This window comes from Vicugna pacos, chromosome 2 (assembly GCF_048564905.1).
Source record: "Vicugna pacos chromosome 2, VicPac4, whole genome shotgun sequence".
Taxonomy (NCBI): domain Eukaryota; kingdom Metazoa; phylum Chordata; class Mammalia; order Artiodactyla; family Camelidae; genus Vicugna; species Vicugna pacos.
Window position 1 is genome coordinate 117,766,473 of NC_132988.1, and position 24,113 is coordinate 117,790,585.

The 24,113-nt window shown below is 53.9% G+C and overlaps 1 protein-coding gene and 1 long non-coding RNA gene across 2 annotated transcripts in view; one reads left to right on the top strand and one right to left on the bottom strand.

Moving 5' to 3' along the window:
• The window catches only part of LOC140688097 (epididymis-specific alpha-mannosidase-like), a 35,030-nt gene that overhangs the window by 830 nt on the left and 10,087 nt on the right, over positions 1-24,113 (top strand). Inside the window, exons 3-12 of the mRNA XM_072946521.1 lie at positions 1,687-1,792; positions 6,151-6,323; positions 7,956-8,044; positions 9,277-9,454; positions 14,616-14,814; positions 17,639-17,829; positions 18,877-19,015; positions 20,604-20,737; positions 22,318-22,592; positions 23,682-23,873. Of these exons, the coding sequence (XP_072802622.1) occupies positions 1,687-1,792; positions 6,151-6,323; positions 7,956-8,044; positions 9,277-9,454; positions 14,616-14,814; positions 17,639-17,829; positions 18,877-19,015; positions 20,604-20,737; positions 22,318-22,592; positions 23,682-23,873 (1,676 nt within the window). The remainder of the gene's footprint in view (positions 1-1,686; positions 1,793-6,150; positions 6,324-7,955; positions 8,045-9,276; positions 9,455-14,615; positions 14,815-17,638; positions 17,830-18,876; positions 19,016-20,603; positions 20,738-22,317; positions 22,593-23,681; positions 23,874-24,113) is intronic.
• LOC140688103 (uncharacterized) lies at positions 1,161-15,387 on the bottom strand. The gene is made up of 3 exons (XR_012062843.1): positions 15,299-15,387; positions 4,911-5,029; positions 1,161-1,248 (listed from the first exon to the last, which is right to left on the bottom strand). It is a non-coding gene; the product is annotated as an uncharacterized lncRNA (long non-coding RNA).

Consider the following 24,113-nt stretch of genomic DNA (forward strand, 5'->3'; position numbering starts at 1 on the left):
AAGAATGGCTTGGGTGTCCTGGTGATGACCCTTTAGGAAACTCCTGGGGCAGTGCGCTCTCTGGCCACGCTTGTGCTGCATAAACCTCAAGGCTTAAACTCTGCTGGGCTCTTTGCAGCGTGTGTTTAGACCAGTTTTGCGGTCAGCCCTGTGCCCGGGAGACAGCTTTGTGGTCTCATCCCGGCTGTGTGGCTACTGGAAAACTGCAGCTCTGGCAACCCACCAGACACTCAGCTGGCGTGAACCGAGTTCCCTTTGACACTGGGCACTCCCAGTGGCCCAGAGCCCACGCCCTCTTCCTTCGTTTCGGCACCTGAGTGACCCCCATGAGCACAGGAGCTGGCGGCCCTGCCGGGGGTGCAACAGTCCCTGGGGTCCCGAGGCCGGCAGCGGACTAGCTTCACAGGTTGCAGGAGTCAGAGGCCCCGCTCAGCAGAGGGGCTGCCTGGGACCCGGTCCCGCTCCCCCACCTCCACGTGTGGTGAAGGCGGCGACTGGCCTCTGCCCCCTGCAGGCCCCACATCCGCGCATGGGAGCGACCGCTCTTCTTAGGGAGGCTGCACCCGGAATGAACACATGATATGAGTTCACAGGACGATTCTCTGGGACTTGGTCCCCTCCAAGCATCCCCTTCGTTCGAAACAGGTTAGAGCCCCACGACTTGCTCAAGGTAGCAGAGCTCAGAAGGCAAAACAGGGAGTCCACCAGGTCCTCCTCCAGCGGGGGATGTGACCCTGCAGCCTTTGGCACCGAGAGGACGAGCCTCCCGTCCGATGGGCACTGCCTCCTGCCAGGCTCTGGGCTAGGACCTTCTACACATTACTTCATTGACTCCTCTCAACAGCCAGTACCCTGGGGACACTCAGCCTGCTGTACACAGTGGTCCAGGTTCAGAGAGGGCAGGCAACTGGCCAGGGACCACAGAGCTTGTATGAGACAAGTTGGACTCCATGCCAGATATTCTGATTTAAAGCGTGACTCTCCATGGTGTCCAGTGGATGGTCCTCACTTCTTTACATGGACACCCCCAAACTCAATTGCTTGTCATCCAGTTGTGACAAATGCAAACTGAAGGACGTTCTACAAAATAAGTAGCCTTAATCCTCAAATTTATTAATCACAGGAATGAAAAAGAAGGCTCAGGAAATTCATGAATACCGTGAATTTGACAGTAGCATTATTAATTTCCAGATTTGGAGAATTATGGAACAGGAAGAATGATCTTGTTCTTGTCAAACACATACTGAACTGTGAAGATAAAGGCATGTTATTGTTAACTTTTACTTTCAAGTGGTTTAGAAAAAGCATACTATGAACGTAAAGAGATGGGGAAGAGATAAGAGAAATAGGTAAAAACTATTAACAACAAGATAATCTTGGGAAAGGATTTATGGGTGCTCTCTGAACAATTCTTGCAAATTTTTCACAAGTTTGAAATTATTTCAGAGCAAAAATGTAAAATGCTTATTTTTATATATTTTCGATGAAGGAACAGCCAGGGGCCAGGTACTGTTCCGGATACTGGACACACTGGGGACCAGGACCGTGTCCTGCTTTTTCAGAATAAATGTAGATGAGTGCGGAGTTTGAAGGAAGGACCGTAAGACACTGGAGACATGTACCCAGTGAACACAACCAGACTTGGGGGCTGTAATCTGGATTTTCCTCTCTGCCCGCAACACCAAGGTCCACCAGCTCCTGGCCCAAGGACGCCTGGAGTTTGTCCTCGGAGGCCAGGTCATGCATGATGAGGCCGTGACCCACTTTGATGACCAGATCCTACAGCTCACAGGTTCGATTACCCTTCCCCAGACCCGGGACTCCTTGTCTCCCTCCTTGGGCTGGGCTGGGTGTCTGAGCCCCAGTTCTGGGCTCCATCTTCCCCTCACAGCAGGAGACTGTGACCAGTAAGTGCAGTGATTGGCTGGTGCCATACTCATGCCTGTGCCCTTGGGTGCAGGGCTCAGGGGTGTGGCTTCTAGACAAGATGGCCTGGCTATATCCCAGGTTCTAATTCCCAACCCTGTGACCCTTGGCAAGAGATGGAACTACATAGAGACTCAGGTTTCTCCTCTATAAAGTGAGTTTGATAAGGAGGTAAAACCTGCCTCAAAGGGTTTATATGAAGATAAAATTGAGACAATTATAATGGAGCACACTGAGTACAGTGTATGGTTACCTAGTAAATGCTCAGTGATGTTTAGAGGCTATCCTGCCATCACCCCACCCAGCAAACCCTCCACCAATACCACTGCCTCCAGCACCTCCAGCACCTCACCATGATTACCACCGCCACCATCATCTGCATCACCTCCAGGGACACTACCACCTCCAACAGCACCACCTAGTCTACCAACAACCACCACCACCCCCGTGATTACTAACACCACCATCACCGCCTCAACTTCCACATCCACACCAGCACACCACCACACCACCACCATCACCTCCAACACCACAGCCGCCACCACCTCCATCACCATCATCATCACCTCCAACACATCATTACTACTTCCACCAAAACAAGGACCACCACAGACACCACCACTATCACTGCCATCATCACCTCCAACACCATTGCCGCCGCCACAACCACCACCACTTCAGCCACCATCACACCTCTGCAACCTATCTACCATGTAAACCACATCACCTTCAACATCATCTTCACTACCACTGACAACACCATCACTTTCTGCATCACCTTCACCATCAGCACCACCACCAACTCATCCACTACCATCATCATTAACTCCACCACCAAAAGAGGGACCACCAACATCACCCCTATCAGTTCCATCACCACAACCATCATCTCAACACCACCACCATCACCAACATCAAAACTTCAATGCCAAATCTACCACCATCACCATAACCACCACCACCCACATCACCAGCATCTAAACATTTCATCACCACCTCTACCATCCTCACCGCTATCATCACCACTACCACCGCCATCACCACCACAAACATAATCACCTCCCTCACTTCCGTCACTGCCACCTTCACCACCACTTCATCCATCACCACCACTTCATCCATCACCACCAAAAACCCTACGTAAACATTGCAACCTACTGAAGGTCGATCACTATCACCTCCACCATTACCACTATCAATAGCACCAGCACCAGCACCACCACCATCACCAACAGTATCATCAACATCTCCTCCTCACCATCACCAGGCACACTTGCACTCAGGGAACATTCCTCTCCATTTCACAAATGTTTTTCATAAGTGGCACTTCACCCACCCGTAAAGGCAGGATGGGGAGGTGGCATCATTGTTCTCAGTTCATTTTGCAAAAGGGATACTGAGACTGAGACGAAAAGAAGGGCGAAGGGTCCATGGATGAGCCAGGAGTAACTCTTGAATGTGACTGAAGCTCTAGCCCCCTTGTCACTCCACTGAACAGTAACCCCAGGTAACCCCTGGGTAAAGCATCAAGATAGCATTGGATGTTTTCTAAGGATCTTCTTTACATGCGCTCTCCCTTCACTCCTTTAATCTGTGGTCGCACCCTTATGTGAGTTTCTGCTGCCTTCTTTCTGGATATAAGTGGGAACGTGATGGGAATCTTTAAGTTTCTTTATGTGAAATCCCCAGGCTGCTTAATGCAGCGTCAGGACTCAGCTCCTGGCCTCCTCCCCAGCCTTCTGCCTCCTGAGGCCCCTGATCTGCTTCAACAACAATGCCTCCTGTGCCTTCAGGCACCAGGTCCCTCTTGTTTATACCTGAGCAGCTCATCTCAGACTCAGCTGAAGAGTCTCATGGTCCAGGAACCTTCCATTTGGACCCTCAGGACCCTATCACCTCCCCTCTTCACCCCAAAACTACAGGTCGTGTCTGGCAGTGACTGCAGTCTGATTCTTCTCTGGGCCACTAAGGCTCAGCCCGACTTCTGCCAACGCGAGTGCTGGTGGGCGTGGCAGCGGGGGGTGGGTGCTGTCCTCCTCTGGCTCCGGGTGTCCACAGCGGACACTATCCTGTGACGGGCCTGCTGTCCTGGCTTATTTCAGCCCGAGCTCTGGGCCATGTCCCTCAGACGCCTTCCCCCCAATACTAGTAATGCCCTCTCTCCTTGGTTGTCACCCCGGTTCTACCTCTTGCTTCTTCTCTGTGACTCCTCCCCGGAAGTATGAAACCTTGCCTAACATTCTCCTGGGAAGGAGGGGAGCAGGCCTCCCCAGCTGAGGCAGCGACCACAATTGCTATGTCCCCTTGTCCCTCTGTCACCCCGGCCACTGTACTCTGGCCCCGCCCTCCACTCACTAGCCAAGTAAATCTTGACCTGGTCATTGTGCTCATTAGAACACTGGCTAAACTACTTTGACCGTGACCAAGTGACTGTGATCCAACAAAAGGGACGGTTCTTTGTCTCGTGGGGAAAATTCGGCAAGTGCAGCCTGTTCTGGCCACTGGGTGGCTCTGCTCCACAGAGCGATCCAAGCGTCCAAGCTGCTTCCCTTCGCTCTGCCATCTCACAGTGCGTCTCGCCCTCCTTGCGTGACTGAAGGTCGCTCGCCCCAGTGAAACGTCATCCCAGCAGGAAATGGGGAAAGAACGGTGGGAAGACAGCAGGCTGCATCTTTCCAAAGGTGACCCAGAAATTACACTCATCATTTGTGCTCACATCCATGGACCAGAACCTAAGTACTTGGTATATTTTCCAAGAAAGGCTGGGAACACAGTCTCTAGCTAGAAGCTTATTATCCTGCCAAAATTATAGGGAGTGTCTGGTTCTGTTACTAAAAGGCAAGGGGAGAATGTATCTTGGGGGACAGTGGGCTGTTTCATTCATTAATCACCTGTTCATTTGGGTCTCAGGGATAATTTCTCCTGGGGTCCAGAAAACCTGAGAACAGTGACTTGAGTCTCTAGGATATTTACTATTTACTTACAAAGAAGGGAAATGGTTTGTGGACTGATGCTGCAGCCCACTGATGTTTCTCACATCCTCATATCCTCTCCCGTGTGATCACAGAACAGCTGCCACAGCTCCGGTCAGCATGAACCTATTCTTTCACAGTCAAAGAAGGAAAAGGGCAGAATGTGGGCTTTCTTACTGACCTCGTCTTATTTAAGGTGGGAAATATTGCCCTGAAACCCAAGCAGCCTTAACCCACACATCTGTTTTGTCTGTAACCATGCTCCATGACCACATCTAGTTTCCACAAAGACTGAGAGCAATATTCTGGCAGAGGGAAATGAGCTTGCCATGACCACTAAGACCAGAGACAGTTCATCCCTTGGGCCTAGGTCAGCGTCCCCTGAACAAAATGAAGATTCTGTGAGTGAGGAATTCGGGGTCACTGAGTCAGCAGCCATCATGACTGCCCTCCTCTCGCCGCGCATCTGCTGAGGGTGTGCCCTGCACAGCTAACTGACCGCCTCAGTGTGACCTATTGACCATCCCCTCCCTCATCTCAGAGCCCTGACCCCAGTTCCTCCCCCTTCTCTCCAGCAGCTCCTTCTTGGTCTCCTCTGCTTCCCGCACTCCCTCTGCTGCTCCCACTGGTCCCCAAGGGCTCGGAGCCCCACCCCAAGTCCAGCTGGCTGGTTCACCTTCCTCGCCTCCTCTGTGAACCAGACCCCGAATCAGCCTCAGGCCCACCCTGACCACCCAGCAGTCGCCTCATTTCTCGCTGAAACTTGTTCATAGATCTGAGCATGTCTCTGTCCCAGAACCATGGAATCTTCTAGGTCCCAGCTGGCGTCCCAGCCTGGGGAGATCACCAGTGGAAGGTAGTTTCAATTGACACCAGCTACTTGTGCTCTCTGAGTCTTTGTTTTCTCTCCTGAAAATGCAGGCGGTTGTCACCAGCTCTTGGGCCATTCAGAAGATTATATCTGGGGAAAGACTGGCGAACGAACTTTAATCAGTGGCTTATCAAGTCTAGGGCTTTCTCTCTGCAGCCATGTCCCTGACATCTCGCTCCTTGCTGTGGCTCGTTAATCATGAATGAATGAGTGGAAGGTCGGACTATTCTGGGATGGAGCCCCTGTATTAGCACCCACTGCAGCAAGACCCTGCTTGGCCGGAAGAGGGCACTGCAGCCCCGTAGAAGGGCAGGGGGCCCTGGGGGAGTCAGGGGGTGAGGGGCCACACTCCTGTCACCAGCGAGGCTTATCTCTTTGCAGAAGGACACGGGTTTCTCTACGAAACATTTGGGGTCCGGCCTAGGTTCTCCTGGCAGGTCGACCCATTTGGAGCATCTGCCACGACCCCCACCCTATTTGCCCTGGCGGGCTTCAACGCCCACGTCATCTCCCGGATCGACTATGACCTGAAGGAGGCCATGCAGCAGGACCAGGTGAGTGGTGCCCCACATCTGCTGCTGCCAGCTCACCCCTGCTTCGCCCCTACTTTGTCCAGTGCATCTCAGAGCCCCTGCCCTTCTCCAGAGCACCTGGGATACTTGGGGGCCCTTATGCCACGGGATGTCCCAGGCCCATCATTGCTCTGCTGTGCCCTGCGCCGTGTGTGACTCTTCCCCTCCTGCGTGGCTGGACCTGGCTGAGCTGCAGACCCGGCTTGGAGTCTCCTGCTCTATGTCCCCTTCACCCTCCAGGCTTGAGGCGCCGAAGGGACCAGAGCAGACCTGCTCTCAGTAAACCGTGCTGGGTGCAGAGAGGAGGAGGGCGGGGCTCAGGGCACCTGGGACACGGCCACTCTTTGGGGGCGAGCGCAGCTGTTAGGGACTAGATGGTGACACCAAACACCCACAGCAGACGCTGCCTTCCCCCCACCAAGTGCTGGGCCTGGTGGGAGCCGCTGGGCTCCTGGTGTCCTTTAGTCCTGCCAGCACCCCTGGGACATGGTGTATTCGTTTCCTGCCGCAAACTGGGGGCTTCGAGCAGCAGAAACGTGCTGCTCACAGGTCTGGAGGCCAGAAACCCGAGATCAGCCCGGGACGGGGCCATGCACCTCCTGAGGGTGTTCGGGAAGGGGGGTCTGGGCCTCTGTCTGCTTCTGGTGGCCTCAGGTGGCCTTGGCCTGGAGACTGCCGACGTCCCCCGTGTCCTGTCATCACCTTCCCCTGTGCTGTCTGGGTCCAACATTCTCCTTTAATGGGGACCCCAGTCATACGGGACCAGAGCCCACACTAAGGCCCCCATTTTACCTCAGTTACCTCTCTAAAGACTTCATTTTAAAATGAGGTCACATGAGGTGGGAGTTAGGACTTCAGCGTGCCATTCGCCCATAATCAACTTGCTGTAATTATCCTATTTTCCAGATGGGAAAATAAGACCCCAACATATGAATTCTGTCCGGGTCACCCTGGTAGTGAGTTTCTGGGGAGCAAAGGTAGCCTGGCCAGCAGGCGTTAGCAAAAGGGGCCTGGGCTCTAGGTGAGCAAGGGAAGCAAACTTCTCTGTGTGCCCCCCGAGCGCCACGCTGAACGCGCCCTCGCTCCCAGCGGCAGCGCGCCTCCCCTGCGGGGAACCCTGTGAGCTCGTGTGGCTCCCCCAGGGTTCACGTGCAGAGACCAAGTCACAGAGGAGTCGGGGACCCGTGTGTGGAGCCGGAGCTGGTGCTCACAGAAGCAGGATTTGATCCCTGCTTTGTAAGCCTAGCACTTTCTAACCATCAGAACCTGAACAACGGACTGTACTCCTAGAGAGAGGTGATGAGCACCCCGTGTCAGGGGGGATTCAAGCAGAGGTAGAGAGAGCATGGCTGGCAGGCCCTGGCAGAGAGCCCTGCCCTGAGGAGGGGTGGGGAGAGCAGGCTGTCACCTTCTGGAGGGCAAATTCCTGGGCCCGCTGTGGCTCTGTGAGGTCGGGGGCACCTGGATGAGGAGGCAGCCGAGGGAGACCTTGTCCGTGAACCACTGAGAGGGGAGCAGGGGGCGGGCAGCCAGAGACGCAGCAGGCACTGGGGAGGGGGAGCGGGGCAGCGGGGTGGCCCCTTGGCCCTCACTCTGCTCCCTCTGGGTTTGCAGGCGCTGCAGTTCGTGTGGCGGGGGTCCCCGTCCCTGTCGGCACAGCAGGAAATCTTCACACACGTCCTGGACACACACGGCTACTGCTCGTGAGCACCTGCCTTGGGCCAGGCCCTGTCCCAAGCTCTCCCCCTGCGTCCCCTCCGCCATGTCTCTCACGGCCACCCCTGAGGGAGGCACGCTGGGCGCCCATCTTACAGAAAGGGCAACTGAGGCCTAGACCCCCAGCCCCAGTCCCGGGGTGGCAGCTGCGGGGCAGCAGCGCTGGGCTCGGGGACAGCTCCAAGCCCCATGTCAGGGGGGCAGCCCTCCTGGGGGCTGTCCGGCTGGAGGGCCCTGGGTCAGTCCCACTCTGCCCCTTTGTACCTGTGAGGCCACGGACAGCGGGACCCCCTCCGTGAATGGGGGAGGCTGGCAGGCGGGGTGAAGGGGCAGCGGAGAGAAGCGGCCGGGACGCACGTCCGGGTCTGCCTATCGGGCCCCGCTCTGCGCCAGGCACTGTTTCTCCCTGTTTTCCTTCAGTGATTTTTCGTTTACTCCTCCTAACATTCTTCAGTACATTTTACCATCATGAGACTAGGGTTCAGGGAGGTTCAAAGTCAGGTTCGAAGGTTCAGGTCACTCCTGAAGGCTGGCCAAGGGTCCCTCCGTGTCACCCGTATGCTGCCCGGCATGAGGCACCGAAGACCCGACCTGGGGCTGCCCAGACCCCCGCGGCTCATTGCTGGGGTCCGTGCCTCCTGAGCCGTGGTGAAGCCTGAGGATTGTCTGTCTTTATGTGAAAATTTGATCTTATGTTTGTCATGACGTTTTTGGCATTTCGTCTGGTTTTTAAAATATTGTTAAAATACCAGCATGTTGACAACTGAGATTTTTGCACCCCTGAAAGTTTGTGCCCAAGGCCAGTGCCTGCCCCGCCTCACCCTCACCCAGCCCTGCTTAGGATCCCTGGATCTGGATCTGGTGGGCAGGGAGGTGACAAGGAAGTAGTGATCAAAAGAATCCCACCATCCCCGTGGTGAACGCGGGAAGGGGGCCCACTGTGGTGGGCTCCACACGATGGATGACGAAATGCTGGCCCCGTGGGTGACGTGCCCAAGGTCACAATGGTGAAAGGGTAAAACGTGGCACCTTCTGTGCCCAAAGCCCTCATCTGCCCAGCACTGTTCTGCCCACTGCACTGATGGGAGAGGAGGCTCTGAGTGAGGGTCCACAGGCTCAAGGTACACTGTGGCCTCCCTGAGCCCTGCCTGTCCTCCCGGACCCCAGGAGACCCCCCTTGCCAGGGCAAGAACCCCCCTAAAATTCCTCTCTCTCTCAGTAAAGGGTTTTACTGGGACGGAGAAGCTGTCTTCCCAGACCCTCCCAAGGATGGAATGTACCCCTCGAAGGACACGCCTGTCACTAAGACCAACATTGAATCCTACGCTATGGACATGTTGAACAACATATTTGAACGGGCCGCCTGGTTCCGGACACCGCACGTCCTCTGGCCCTGGGTAAGGTGTGGTCCCGGGGCCTTGTTCTGCAACTCTGCACGGGGACAGCTGTGATGGGTCCCACCCTGCACCTAGGACCACCCTAGACTCGGGTCCAGCTCTAACCAGGCCAGGCTCCGTCCAGGCAGCGGGTCAGGCAGCCATCCTAGCCCCGGCACAGTCCTCCTTCCCTGCAACCCCGAGCCCTCACCCTGCTACCAGCCCCTTTCCCTCCCTGGATCACCCCCACTCTCCCACCTGACATGCAGCCTCACCCAAGCTGGCCTCCAGGTTCTAATCAGCTCTCGCCTGCTTTTACCTTCACAATGCTGGGAGCAGAGGCCTGGGCCCGAATCCTGGCTCCCTGCTCAATAGCTGTGAGACTTAGAACCTCTGAGCCTCCGTTTCCTCATCTGTAAAAAGGGGATGATGACACGACCCGCTTCATGGGCTTGATTGGAATCAGGTGGGAGAGGCAACCGCGGGGGACAGTGCCTGACACCAAGTCATCATTGTCGTCATAGTGAAGGTTTATGGAGCCCCCTCTGTGCACCAGGCACTGTTCTACGGGATGTATGTGTCTCATACGTTTAATCTGCCCCAGGGGGTAGGGGGTGGGCACTGTGGTAAACCATTGCAGATGCAGGGACTGAGAACCAGAGAGGTTAAGGAATCTTCCTGAGGCCACACAGCTACTTAGAAGGGCAGCTAAGGAAAGCAGAATTTTGTGCAGCTCCGGTCAGGTAAGCTTCATCACCATTATTTTATCTGCGGCTTGAGGCATAATTGAAAATATATATAGGCAACAAAGAAACGAAACATGAAATATCTAATTTCTCAGCAGTTCACGATGGAAGGTGATATTTGCCAGAGGAAACAAAGATTCCTACCTAAAAGGTCGCAAAGTGTCACAAACGACCTCCCATTTCTGACGCACTAGGAGGACTGTCCAAGTGGGCTGCTACGGGTTCTGTAGGTTTGGGCTTGCCTGCTCAGTGTGTTATCCTGGGGCCGCTGGCTTTGAGCACGGCTGCGGCCCCCGTGAGACCCAGTCATAGCCTTCTCCACACTCTGACCACGGCCCTTGACTGGGAACCAGGCAGCTCCTCTGGGGCTGCTTCAGGCCTGAGCCCGGGGGTCTGTCCCCTGTGACCGGGAAGTTCAGTAGTTTACCGTGCTATCTATGCTCGTCAGCTTTTGTGGTGAGCTCATAACAAAGTTCCCAAGAAAGATGATAAGAAGACATCTTATGAGTAATTTTTCCCTTTAGTCGGCCTGCGAGCCACTAGATTCTGAAGTTCCCATGGTAGCCGCTGGTAGGACTCAATGTGCCTGGCTGACGGGTCAAAACCTAAAGGGCACTTTCTTCGTTCTTATCCTGTTCTGCCCATGAGAGTCAGACAGACATCACCTCTGCAAAACATCTGTCGACCAGGATTGCAGGTTTTGGCATATGCGATCAGAGATGGCTGGGCGTTAGGTTGGGGGTCAAGATTTGGGGTACACATGCAATGCATTTGAACAACTTTATTGAGGCCCATGATTTCAGCTCAGTCTAAATTAAGACTGCCTCCTGTGAGCGCTGCCTCTTACCCATATTCTCACTATAATTATATTCTACGTATTTTTCCAAAATCAGCTTTCATCAAGGTGGACACAGCACCTGCGACTGTTTGGGGGAATTTTTTTCTTTGTGTTGCAGCTCTCTCTTTTTTCATATTGACTTATAACTAACATATAACATCATATTCGTTACAGATATACAACCTAATGGTTCCTTATGTGTATATATTGCAAAATGATCACCACAATGTGTCTAGTTGGCATCCATCAACACACACAGTTACAGAATTTTTTCTTCTGATGAAAACTTTTAAGACCTTCTCCTTTAGCAACTCTCAAATATACAATACAGTGTTACTAACCGAGTCACCGACCTGCACACTACATCCCGTGACTTCCTTATTTTATAGGTGGAAACTGTACATTTTGACCACCATCAGCCATTTTGCACACCAACGACCCCTCACCTCTGGCAGCCACCAATCTCTTCTCTCTATGCGTGAGCTTATATTTCATGTTATTTCCATTTTTTTAAATTTTACATGTAATTGAGATCACATGGTATTCACCTTTCACTGTCTGACTTATTTCACCCAGCATAATGCCCTCAAGTTTCATCCATGTTGTTGCAAATGGAAGAATTTCCTGCTTTGCCTGGCTGAATAGCAATTTGTTGAATACATATACCACATTTTCTTTATCCTTTCATCCACTGAACACATAGGTTGACTCCATGTCTTGGCTGTTGTAAATAATGCTGCAATGGACATGGGGCTGCAGACATCTTTTCAAGTTAGTGTTTTTGTTCTCTTGGATACATACACAAAAGTGGGGTTGCTGGAGCAGTCATACGGCAGCTCTATTCTTAATTTCTCTAGGAACCTTCACACTGTTTTCCATAGTGGCTGTATCAGCTTACACTCAGTCCAACAGTGCAGGGAAGTTTTCTTTTCGCCTCATCTGCACCAACACTTCCTTCTTGTCTCTTGACAATAGCCATTCTGGTAGGTATGAGGTGGTATCCCACTGTGGGTTTGACTTGCATTTCCCTGATGGTTAGTGATGGTAAGCAACTTTTCCTTCCTGTGTCTGCTGGCATATCTATATCTTCTTTAGAAAAATGTCTGTTCAGGTCCTTTGCCCATTCTGAACCCAAGTTGCTTGTATTTTGACTACTGAGTTGTATGAGTTCTTTACATATTTAGACGTCAACTTTTTCCAAATTTATGATTTGCAAATATTTTCTCCTGTTTGGTAGACTGTCTCCTTATTTTGTTGAATTTTCTTTCTTGTGCAGAAGCTTTTATTTTGATACAGTTCCACTTGTTTGGTATTCCTTATGCTGCCTTTGCATTTGGTGTCAAATCCAAAATATCATCATCATGACTGAAGACCATGAGCTTACCATGAATGTTTTCTTCTATAAGTTTTATAGTTTCAGGTGTTATATTCAAGGCTTTAACTCATTTGAGTTCATCTTTTCCTGGTCTTAGAGTTTCATTCTATTCATGAGGCTATCCAGTGTCCCTGACACCACTTATTGTGGATAATGTCCCTTTCCCGTTTTATATTCTTGGCTGTAAAATAGCTACCATATACCCGTGACCTTTTTTCTGAACTCTCCGTTCTATTTCCCTGATCTGTGTGTCTGGTTTTTGCCAATACCAGACCCTTTGATTACTATAGCTTCAAGTCATATAGTTTGACATCCTGGTTTTGATGCTTCCAGTGTTGTCTTCTTTGTGAAGATCATGTTGACTATTCGGGATCTTTTGTAGTTCCAACAAATTTTAGGATTAGTTGTTCTATTACTGCGAAAAATGTCATTGGAATTTTAACAGGGATTGCAATGAATCTGTAGGTTACTTTGGATAATGTGGACATTTTCTCGATATTAATTCTTTCATTCATGAGTACAGCATATTTTCCCACTTATTTGTGACTTCTTCAACTTCTATAATCACTGTCATACTTTTCAGTGTATAGGTCTTTCCCTACTTGGTTAAATATATTCCTAGTATTTTACTTTTTGATGCAATTACAAACGGGAGTGTTTTCTTCATTCTCTTTCCGATAGCTATTCATGTATAGAAATGCTAATCAACAGTGATTTTGTGCTGTTTTCTTCATTCACTTTCTAATAGTTATTCTGGTATAGAAACACTAATCAACAAATGATTATGTGTATTGATTTTTTTATCTTGTGACTTTGCTGAATTTATTAATTCTAAACTTTACATAGAGTTTTACACATGTAATATCATTTTAGCTGCCAATAGTGACAGTTTTATTTCTTCTGTTCCAATTTCATGCCCTTTTTTCCCCTCTCTTAATTGCTATGGTCATGCTTTATAATATCACGCTAAATAAAAGGGCTAAGTGTGAGCATCCTTGTCTTTTTCCTGATCTTTGAGGAATAGATTCCAAGTTCTCATCATTAGTTATGAGGTCAGAGGTGGGCTTATCACAGACGGCCTATATTATGTTGAGGTACATTCCCTTTATTTCCATTTGAATGAGAGTTTTTATCAACAATGGAGTTGAATTTTGGCAAATGCTTTTTCTGCATCTGTTGAGATGACCATATAATTTTTATCTTCCATTTAGTTAATGCAGTGGATGTTGAACCATCCTTGCATTCCTGGAATAAATCCCATTTGATCATGGTGTAACATTGTTTTCTTTGTATTGTTGGATTTGTTCTGTTAATGGTTGTTGAAAATGTTGGAATTTCTCTTCAGCAGGGAAACTGACCTATAATTTTCTTTCTTGAGACTTACTTGTCTGATTTGGTATCAAGGTAAAGTTGGCCTTTTAAAATTATATTATAAGTGTTCCATCCTCTTCTTCTTCTTCTTCTTCTTCTTCTTTTTTTTTTTGAAAAGAGTGACTGAGAAGAATTGTATTAATTCCCTTTCAATGTTTGATAGAAATCACCAGTGAAAATGATCTTATGTTTCTTGGGAAGTTTCTGAATATGGCTCAATTTTTTTTACTAGTAATTCATCTGTTCACATTTTCTACTTATTCATGATTCAATGTTAATATAATATATATTTCAAGGAATTTATCAATTTTGACTCTGACTACTTTTTTGAGGATGAGATTTAGGTCAGTACATTTAAGCAAGCTATTCTCACTTTTATTCATAGTTATTATCTTATTATAATAAACATCATTATTAATTAGATGTATCAATGGGCTTTAAGGAACGGTCAGGATGTGTAATCAATGAGACACAAAGTAAAAAGCTGTATGATCACAATTACATGTGATTTTTTTTTAAAAACTCAGAAAAAGAGGTCAGATTTGTGGTTGCTGTAGGTGGGGTTGAGGGCATTGGAGAATGGGAGAAGATAGTGAAGAGGTACAAACTTGCAAATGTAAGAAACAAATACAGGGGATATAATGTAAAACATTATAAAGAGAGAAACAGACAGACAAACAGAAAGACAGAGAAAAATACCCACATGATAGAGCCTGGGAGCTGGTTTGGGAGCTTGTTGCCCACCATGGAGAAGGGAAGGGTGGTTATTGGTGGTAGGGAGGCTCTTACCCTGCTTAGACTGGGCTCTGCTCCCAGAAATGCAGGGCGTTGCCCCTGTTCCCCCACCTACAGGGATGTGACAGGCAGTTCTTCAACGCCTCAGAGCAATTTGTCAACATGGACCTTCTGCTGGACTATATCAACAGCCGCACATCCCGCTTCAGTGTCTCGATAGAGTATGCCACACTGGGTGGCTACTTCCAAGCTGTTTACGCACATAATGTTTCATGGCAAGTCCACAACCACCAAGACTTCCTGCCCTATTCCTCAGGTATGAGCCTCTGGGAGTTGGGGTGGTGATTTGGTGCCAGCGAGGTAAGAGGCCTCACCCATCAGTGTCTCATCAGCCCTGCTTGGAGCCCTGAGGCAGAGACAGGCCTTACCCCCACCTCCCAGACCCACCTAGACACACAGCCTGGTTCCCAGCACACTACACCTCTCACTGTTGTCCACACACACAGCAGGTTCCTGTCTCTGTGCCTTTCACTGCAGTAGTACCTTCCAGCAATACCCTCCTCACACCTTCTCTTCCTGCAAAAGTCCTACTTATCTTGTAGTGTCACCTCCTACAGGAAGCCTTTCTTGATATTAAGCCTAGTTCAGTTGGCTCCTCCTAACCCAAGGGCCCCAGTTTTCTTCAATTAACATACAGTTATTTGGGGCTTGTTTCCCTCAATCCTGTGTCCTGGGGGCCAGGGCCATTTTGGATACAGACAGCACAGCCTAAAACACGAAAGCTCTTACAGTGAACTTACTGCATGGCTACGTGCATGTCGTGGAACCATCCTATCTCAGGAAAACAGGGATATTAACGGTGCTTAGTCCATCGAGTATAAACATGAAATGAGACAAGAAGAGCTCTTAGCCTAGTGTCTGACCCACAGGAAGGGCTCAGCAGATGTAAATGTTAATAATTATGACATCATCACTGTCTGGTGGTATCAGGTCCCTTCCTGGACACGATCTGTGCAGGCCCTCCTGAGGAAGCTTGCTCAGGCCCTGAGGTGCGTTGAAGGCAGCACACCATTGCCACCCCTCCCAGGCCTATCACCACCTGCCCCTCCACGTTGAGATCCCTGCAGACCTCTGTCTGCAAGCCAGCACCCCCAACACTCCACCAAGTCTTGTCTAAGAGAATCAGCAGGGATGATGTTGGCCAATTTGTTGAGCCATCTAACATCTTTATTGCATTAAAAAAAACAGAGCCTTGAAGGACCCTTCTAGTCCTACTTCGACTTTGCACATAAGGAAAAGCCAAGGGGATTCAAGGGGGTGGGAGTGGGGGTGAAATGGGGACAGAGTACCATAATCAAGGACAGCCCAAGATCCGAATGCAGCCCCCACATCCCAGCCAGCTTTGCCCAGCACTGGCTTCCATGCTGAGCTCACTCACCTGAAGGAGTGGTTTTGGAAGGAAGAGTGAAGATGTGTGTCTATGCTCACGGGACATGTGGGAAACCCAGGCTTACAGGGGCATCCACTAGCTTAACATGCACCAACGGGCCAGGGAACCTGGAGCCGAGAATGTCCAAGACCTCTGCCCTGCCTTCCCTCACCGACCAGCAGGCACAGTGCCTCAGGAGGGCTGGCCCCAGGCGGTGATTGAGAAGCTCACCTGGGTTTGGATCACAGCTCCTCCTCTCAGGCGCTGGGTGGCTTTGGGTTTAAGTGATGTCACTTTCCTGAGCCCCCGTTCCCTCATCAGTGAAGTGAGTTCTCAGGAGGTCTGAGCGGCACCCTGATGATGGCTCCTCATTTTCTTCCCCTTCAAAGAGACACCAGGAAGGGCCCCCAGCTCAGGGCTGGTTCCTCCCCGAGTGTTGTTCTGACTCCCCCAGACCTGGGTTGGTTGTGCCTCTTGGGCCTCGGCCTCTCATGTGAGCGGTGGGAAGAGGGAGCTACATAGCTCTCAGGACACTCCCCATTGGATAAAGCAGTCTGGGGAAGGCTGACTTCTGGCAGAGGTGGGAGGGGCTCCGTCTAGTGGGCGGGGTGCCGGTCAAGGTGGGAGTGGAAACCTCCACGTGGGCCTGGTTACACCTGAGGTGGGAGGGGGTGCAACGATGTGGGCAGGGCTACGTTGAGACAGGAGGAGTTACGTCTGGGTGGGAGTGGCTACACCCAGGTGGGAGGGGCTGCGGAGAAGCCCTGTGGGTGGCGGGGTGGGCGGGGCTACCGGGCTGCTCCCTGGAGGAGGCACCATCTACACAGAGACTGGACAGCACGGAGGAGGCTTGGGTCCTGATCTGAGGGCAGCGGGATCGTGAGTGGCTTTGGCAGACTGGTGCCTGCTCAGAGCCAAGGCTGTGCAGGTCTCTGTCTGACATGGACACTCTAGGCCTGGGGAGGAGCTGGGGAGGACCCGTGCACCTGGCCCCACAGCCTGTGGCCTTTCCCAGACCAAGTGACTACCCATCATGGTCTGACCCAGGTCCTGTGGGGAAAGAACAGGGAATGGAGGCCCAGCCCAGCCCCAGGAGGAGGCAGGAGGAGGCAACAGGAGGGAACACCAGACCACCTGCTGGGACACAGCCTGGCCCCAGGGGTGCTCAGCCTCCCTCCTCCCATCCCTGCCTTGTGCTCTCAGTTCAGCGTCAGGACGGTGGCCACTGGGCTCCCTTATCTCTCCCACCCCGCCCAGCCCTCCTCGCTGGGCTGCCAGAGGGACCCTGCAGGCCTGTCCAGGGGCCCTTTCCCCTCGAAGTCACACAGCGGGGCCTCCTCGGGGTCCTGCCCTCCTCACCCTCATCTCACTCTCCTCCCCTGAGATCCTCCGGGCCCTTTGCTCACAAGGCCGCCCCAGGGTCCCAGGTGCACACTGGGCTTTCTTGTCCCCATCCCAGCCCTTCAGCTCCCAGGCCTCCCCAGGCCTGCCCCAGGCCGGCCTGACCCTCCCACCTGCCCCAGCCCTGCAGGGCTCCTGGGCTGCTGCTGGCCTGGCTGAGGTAGAAACATGAGATCAGTACCCACCCTGGGCTGCCACCCTGAGTGACGTGGTAGGAATCTACCATCTCTGATCCCATCTTCCTTCTGGACCAGGGCTTGGGGGCTCCGCAGGCAGGACCTGACAGTCACTGCTGGCCTTCCTCTCCCAGAACTGTTAAAGTCCTGGACCGGATTCTACACGTCCCGAAGCGGGCTGAAAGGCCTGGCGAGGCGAGCCAGCGCTCTGTTGTATGCCGGGGAGTCCATGTTCACACGCTGCATGTGGCCGGCTCCCCACCGGTTCCTGGACCCAGCCTGGGCCCTGAAGCGGCTCCAGCAGCTGCGCTGGGCAGTCTCGGAGGTAACGCCCGCGTCTCGGCCACAGCACAGGATTGGAACCCCCTGGGCGGTGCACTTCCCCTCCCAAGGTCACAGATCCTCCCAGGCCCCGGTCACTAGAGTCCACTTTACAGATGAGAGCACTGAGGTCTCCTTGGGTCACGAGGCCCGTGCATGAAGCCGCTGGGCCAAGGCCAGGACCATGGTCTGCCGGTGTCCACCTGGTGGAGTCAACAAGCTTTAGAGCCAGATTCAAGGGCAAAGTGGAGAAGCACTGGTGTCCAACATTCCTCCCTGGATTTGACAGCTCACTTCTGGGCCCCAGGCGGGTGGCTTTCCTTCTCTGAGCCCTAATTCCATGCTTGTATAATGAAAATCAGTGAGGGTGGCAATTAAATGTGGTAATGCACATAAGCCTCTGGCCTCGGTGGCTGCCACAAAGGAAGTTGTTCATAAATTTCTGCCTCTATTTGACCCCACTGTACAGATGGGGAAACTGAGACCCAAGAAGTCCTGTATCTGGTCTCATCACACAATGAGAATTGAGTTACACGGGCCATGACATTCGTGTTACCTAAAAGGAATTGCTGGCAGAACCAGTCACTGTGTGGGGTGAAGTGGATTGACTTTAGTGTCCCTCACAGTGGGCGGAATCGTGGCTTCCCTTCATGGAGCCTCAGTTTCTCCTCTGTGAAGAGGAGTTAATCCTATCCTTACACAGTGGAGACAAGTGCCAGGGTTATGTGTGGAGCGGTGGAGCAGGCTAGCAGCACTTACGGGCAGACTGGGTCATGGAGATGAAGCGGGGGTGGGTGCCCTGCAGAAGTCTGTTTTCTGCCCAAGGTCAAGGACTCCGAAGTGGGTTTCCACAAGGTCAGAAAACGTTGGGCAAGTTCATCAGCCTCTCTGACTTCAGCTTCCTCTTTTGTAAAGGGTGGGGAACCCCACCTTCTCCACCAGCAGCTGGCAAGCAGGATGAGAGCCAGTGCCCAGCGGGTGCCAGGATAGTAGGTGCTCGGCAGAGGCAGGCCCTGACCCCACTCCTCCCCTGCTTGGCCGGGGGCTGCAGGTCCAGCACCACGACGGCATCACTGGGACTCACACCCCCAACGTGACAGACATGTTAGTGGAACATCTGAGCGCAGGGGTGCAGGGTGTGCACAAGCTGATGGCCACCATCACCCAGGACAGGACCCCAGCCCACTCAGGTAAGCGAGGCCCCTGAGGTGGACGCGGTGGTCGGGCAGGGGCTCTGTCCTTTCCTGAGAAGAGTTCCTGGGGGCCGGGGAGGGGTCCAGACCGCCTGAGCTTCAGACTCTGGGTCTCCATCGCAGCTGTGGCCCCTAACCTGGCTGTGCGCTTGGGCAGGGGACTCACTTCTCGGAGGCTCTGTTTCCTCTTTGTGACTGAGGGAGGGCTGGTGTGACAGTTAGAGGCAGGAACAGTGCTAACAGGGCCTGGCATCTGCTCAGCACTCCTCATGCAGAATTTAATGTGCTGACTCACGCATCTCTGAAGCTGGAGCTGTTACCGCCCTCACTTTATAGCTGAGGACACGCACAGACAGAGGGATACGGACCTGCCCAGGGTCACACAGGTAGGGTGCGGACCCTTAGGCCTGCGCTGCCCAGCGTTGCAGAGAGGATGCAGGTGTCCTCAGGGACCTGGCCCAGCCTGGCTCCCAGCACTGGCTCCTGAGCTCAGCCTGGGCGCAGATCGTGGCAGGGCTGCCACTGCACCAGCCCCTTTGATCTGAGGGTTTCACCTGTGGGGAGCGGTTCCTCGCACCCGTTTGCTTGGCGCTGAGGGGATTCACCCCAGAGAGTCCTGGGCAAACAAGGACACGCTGGTCTCCCCACAAGTGCACGAGATTTTTTGTCCCGAAGGTGGCTGCACCTTCCCCAGGACTCCACTCCCAGGCCGCTCTCGGACACTGTGCAGCTCCCCTCTGGCCTCACTGTTCACCTGACCTGCTCTTCCTTCCCCTCAGGGTCTGGGTACAATCCCATCCTAGCTTCGGACTCGGGAAGGGCCCGGGGGACCAGGGGTGCAGGTGACAGGACACTGTCCGCAGAGACGAGGATCCAAGGACAGACAGTCTCAGAAAGAGAGCTAGAACTGGGGTCGGACTCCCTGCCGGGGGGCCACTCCATCCCCCTGAGCTCACAAGGGCGGCTCCCCCGAGCAAGGGGGAGGTGGAGACACCAGAAGGGCATCGCAGCCCCGGAGCTGCCGGGCGGGGCTGGGGGCTGGAACCGTGTGGTGTGCTCAGGGACCTGGGGGTCATTGGACGTGGATGTGCTTAGGGCACATGGGGTGCGGGATGGAACAGAAACGGAATTCAGACCCACTTCGCGGGGGCCTCCAGTGCTGAGCTAGGTGACTGAACTTGACCCTCCAGGCTCCAGAGAATTCCCCACTCCTTGAATGCCAAGCGCTCAAAGCTTTGGAGCCAGGCCCTAGGAGCTGGGCCACCTTGGGCAGGTGACTCTACCCCTCTGGGCCTTGGTGTCCTCACCAGTGAAGTGGGGCTGACAGGGAGAGATGCGTGAGGCGCCCATGGACCCTGAGCTTCCAGAGGGACACTGAGCTCCCTTCCCACCTCCCCTGCCTGGAGGCCAGGGCGGCAGGACGAACAGACTGGGGCGCTGCGTGCGTGGGCACCACGTGTCTGCCTGTCCCTCTCCCCCGGACCCTGCAGGGCCGGCCTCACCTGCCTGTTTCTCAGCTTCCCTGGGCACGCAGGTGTGCCGAGTGAGTCAGATGGCAGCAATAAAGCCTTGCCTCTGTGTGCAGGCCCAGAGCCTGGGGGCCTCTTTGCCGTGGTCTACAACCCCCTGGCCTGGACAGTCACCACCATCGTCACTCTGACTGTGGGCTTCTCTGAGGTCAGCGTCACGGACGAGTCAGGCCGCCCGGTGCCTGCGCAGGTATGGGCGGGAGCTGCGGCCGGAGGCGCGCCTGCTGTTGCGGCACCTGCTCTGGGCTGGGCACCCACAGAAGTGGGAGCCTTTACAGTGAACAGGGGACAACCCCACTGTCACTGTGAGAACACTGTCATTGGGGTGTGCATCCACCAGGGTCACTGGGATCCACCCAGCGGACTGACTTTGGGCATCTGATTTGGCCAAAAATGACTCTTCTGTTCTCTCCCTGGAAGGTCTCAGGGAGGTCTGGGCGGCACGGGAGGCGCCCCCTCCTCTGCTCCATGTGGAATAGATACATTCTGGTGAATTTCCACTTTGTGTGGGGAAGGCCGTCGGGAGTCTTAAAGCAGATACTGAAAGAGGCGCTGCATCAGGGGCTGGGCACGGGCGGGCTGTCTCTGCGACACCCAGACAGGCAGCGGCAGAGTGTGGTCCCCGTCTCCTTCCAGGGCCTGAAGCCGGAGGTGCTTCCAGAGGGCACCTACCTGTCACCCAGCCAACCCTCCAGGGGAGAGGCAGAGAAGGTGCTGCCGTGAGGCAGACATTCCGGGAACACTCTCCAGTGCCCATTTTGGGCCTGGGCCTGGGCTGAGTGCTGGGCTCTGGACACTGGAGTCACCGCGGGGGTCAGGGAGCAGACACAGGAACGGAGAGTCAAGGTGTGCTGCGATCACCCGCGGGCCTGGGCAGCAGCCCTCAGCTGGGCCAGAAGGCGGAGCGAGCAGCTCCCCTCCGTGGACGCGGGAGAAGAGGGTGCTGGCTTGAGCAGACTCAGCACGTGCACCCCTTCCGCGCCCACAGGCAGTACCCACCAAGAGTAAACGCACTCAGATATCCCTGGAGCCCCTGCTGTGTGTCAGGCCTCACTGTAGGTGCTGGAGAAGCTTCAGTAACCAAGGAGACAAAGTGCCTGCCCTCAGGGCTCATGTTCTAGCCGGAGAACCAGGCAGGAAGCAAAGTAGGAAAATACAGCCCTCGCTGGATGGTAACTGTGGCGGAGGGAATCCTTCAGCACAGGTGTGGGGGGTGTGCGGTGGGACAGTGTAGCTGCTTTAGTTCAGAGAAAGGCCAGGTGGAGGGGCTCAGAGAGGCACCTTTTCCCTAGAGAGTGAGGGTCCCCCCTGCAGGTCCTCGGTGTCCTCCTCCGACCCCCTTCCTTAATCAGACAATGTGGGGATGGGGAAAGGGCAGGAGCGAAACCCCGAACACCTCCCCCCATGGGGAAGTTGGAGGAATGAGAGACAAAGGCGCTCCCTCCAGAAAGGAAGCCCCGCAGACAGAGGGGACAGTGTGAGCACAGGCTCAGGGCAGGACACAGCAGCGAGGGCTGGATAGGAAGGCGGCCGGTTTGCAGGCCCCAGAGGAGAAGGGGGGCAGGAGGGAGAGGAGGCTGGGCCTGGGTCCTGCTGAGCAGGGAGGGTGCAGGGAGGGGACCCAGCTCAGCCCAGGGATGGACCACCCTGCTGCCTCAGCGGGCAGCAGGCACTCCATCCTGTGGGCGTGCGGCCGCGGGTTACTAAGGACACTGAGGCATCTTCCAATCCTGACGTCCATCATTTCATCCCATCCCGCTGGCCGTGCAGGTCCAGAAGTCAGGGGATACCCCACCCGCACATGACCTGCACGTGCTGACCACGATCCCGGGGCTCAGCTACCAGCACTACAGCATCAGGCCCATCAAGAGGGCCCATGAGGACACCCAGGAGGCTGCTGCCACCGTGACCAGCGCCACGCAGTTTGGCCGCAGGCTCAGGGGACATGCCAGGCACTTGGGCAGGCGCCTGGTGCCTGTGAAGAATGACTGCTACACTGTGTTCCTGGACCAGGAGACCAACCTGATGCACAGCGTCTGGGAGGGGTGAGGTGCAGCCACCGCTGGCTCCGAGGCGAGGAGCGCCCTGGGGCCTGGGCGTGCCCTGCCCTCACCGGGTCTGCATTTCCTCCCCTGCCTGGGGGCCTGGGAAGGACCTGATGGTGCTGAAGGCCCTCGCAGTGCCGAGCTGATGTCCAGGCGTGCGTGTCTAGGCTAGGGCAAAGAAGGCTTTCCTGAACTTGTTCATTTCTAAGGTGTGAATCCACGGAAAAAGGAATGTTGAGAGATCCTCCCTGGGGGAAATATAATAGTCACGGTACCCACTCTTTTAAATTGGGAGAAACATAAAATCCATACATCCACCCACCGCCGCATCCATCTCTCCACTCGCCCCGCCACTCATCCATGCATCCACCCATCCATCTTTCCATCCATGCACCCGTCCATCCACCCCGCCATCCGTCCGTCCACCCATTTATTCACATGTTTAATCAACGGCAGCTATTGGTTGACAGCAGAGAAGGCATCTGACCCCCAGGGAAGTCCTCCCAGAGTTTGGAGCACCCCCTGCCCCGTCCATCCTCCTGTCACATCCCAGGCAGTTTTCATTCCTCCTCAGCGGCCTCTCCCAAGACAGCCGCTTCTGTTTCCTCATGTGCCTCCTGACAGGAGCAGAGTTTGGGAGGAACAGGAAGCTTGGGAGGAGCCCCTGGCAGAAAGCGAAGGGGAAGAAGGAGGGGGAGGGGGAGACAGAGCAGAGGAGGGAGTGGGGCGTTGGCGTGAGGTGAGTGTCACCTGGAGCTCAGTCAGCTGTCAGCAGCTGTGCAGGCACAGACCAGGACTCCCCTCACCTGGGCTCAGCGCAAGTCCAGTCCTTCAGTCAGACAGCATGAGGCGGGGAGGCGGGGAGGCGGGGACAATGGTCTAGAGGCTTGTCTCCAGACCAGGTGCGTGTGTGTCATCGAGTGTCCTCGTAACTGTCCCTTAGGCTCTGTGGAGGGTATTTTTGTTCACTCCTGATTCGAGGCTGGTGTCTGCGTACAGGGATTGTGAGCGTGGTTCCCAGCACAGGGATAATGCCCAAGAGACATTGTCCGCCACGATCATACTGGTTTCTCTCTCCCGCCTCTGCAGGCAGAGTAACCGCACAGTACGCGTGACCCAGGAGTTCATGGAGTACCACGTGAACGGTGAAGAGGAAGACGGTCTTATTTCAGATAATTACGTGTTTATGCCCAAAGGTGCCGCAGAGCCAGCGTGGGAAGCTGTGGGGATGGAGATCGTAGAGGGGCGGCTCATGACCGAGATCCGGCAGTTCTTCTACAGGTGAGGACGGCCCCGCTGGCTGTGCGCAGAGGACGCTGGCTGGGCAGGTGCTTGGGGAAATGAGGGTCCATCCTTGCTCCAGATGCCCAGCTCCTAGTTCTGTGCTTGGCACTCGGTCGTTCCTCAATGAAAGTTTAATGCAGTGATGAACTGCTCCGAATCTCTGCAGACCTGGCTGTGCTGTGTCATCTTGGTGCATCTAAGTCCAGAGGTGGGACCAGCACCCATAGTGGCAGTGAC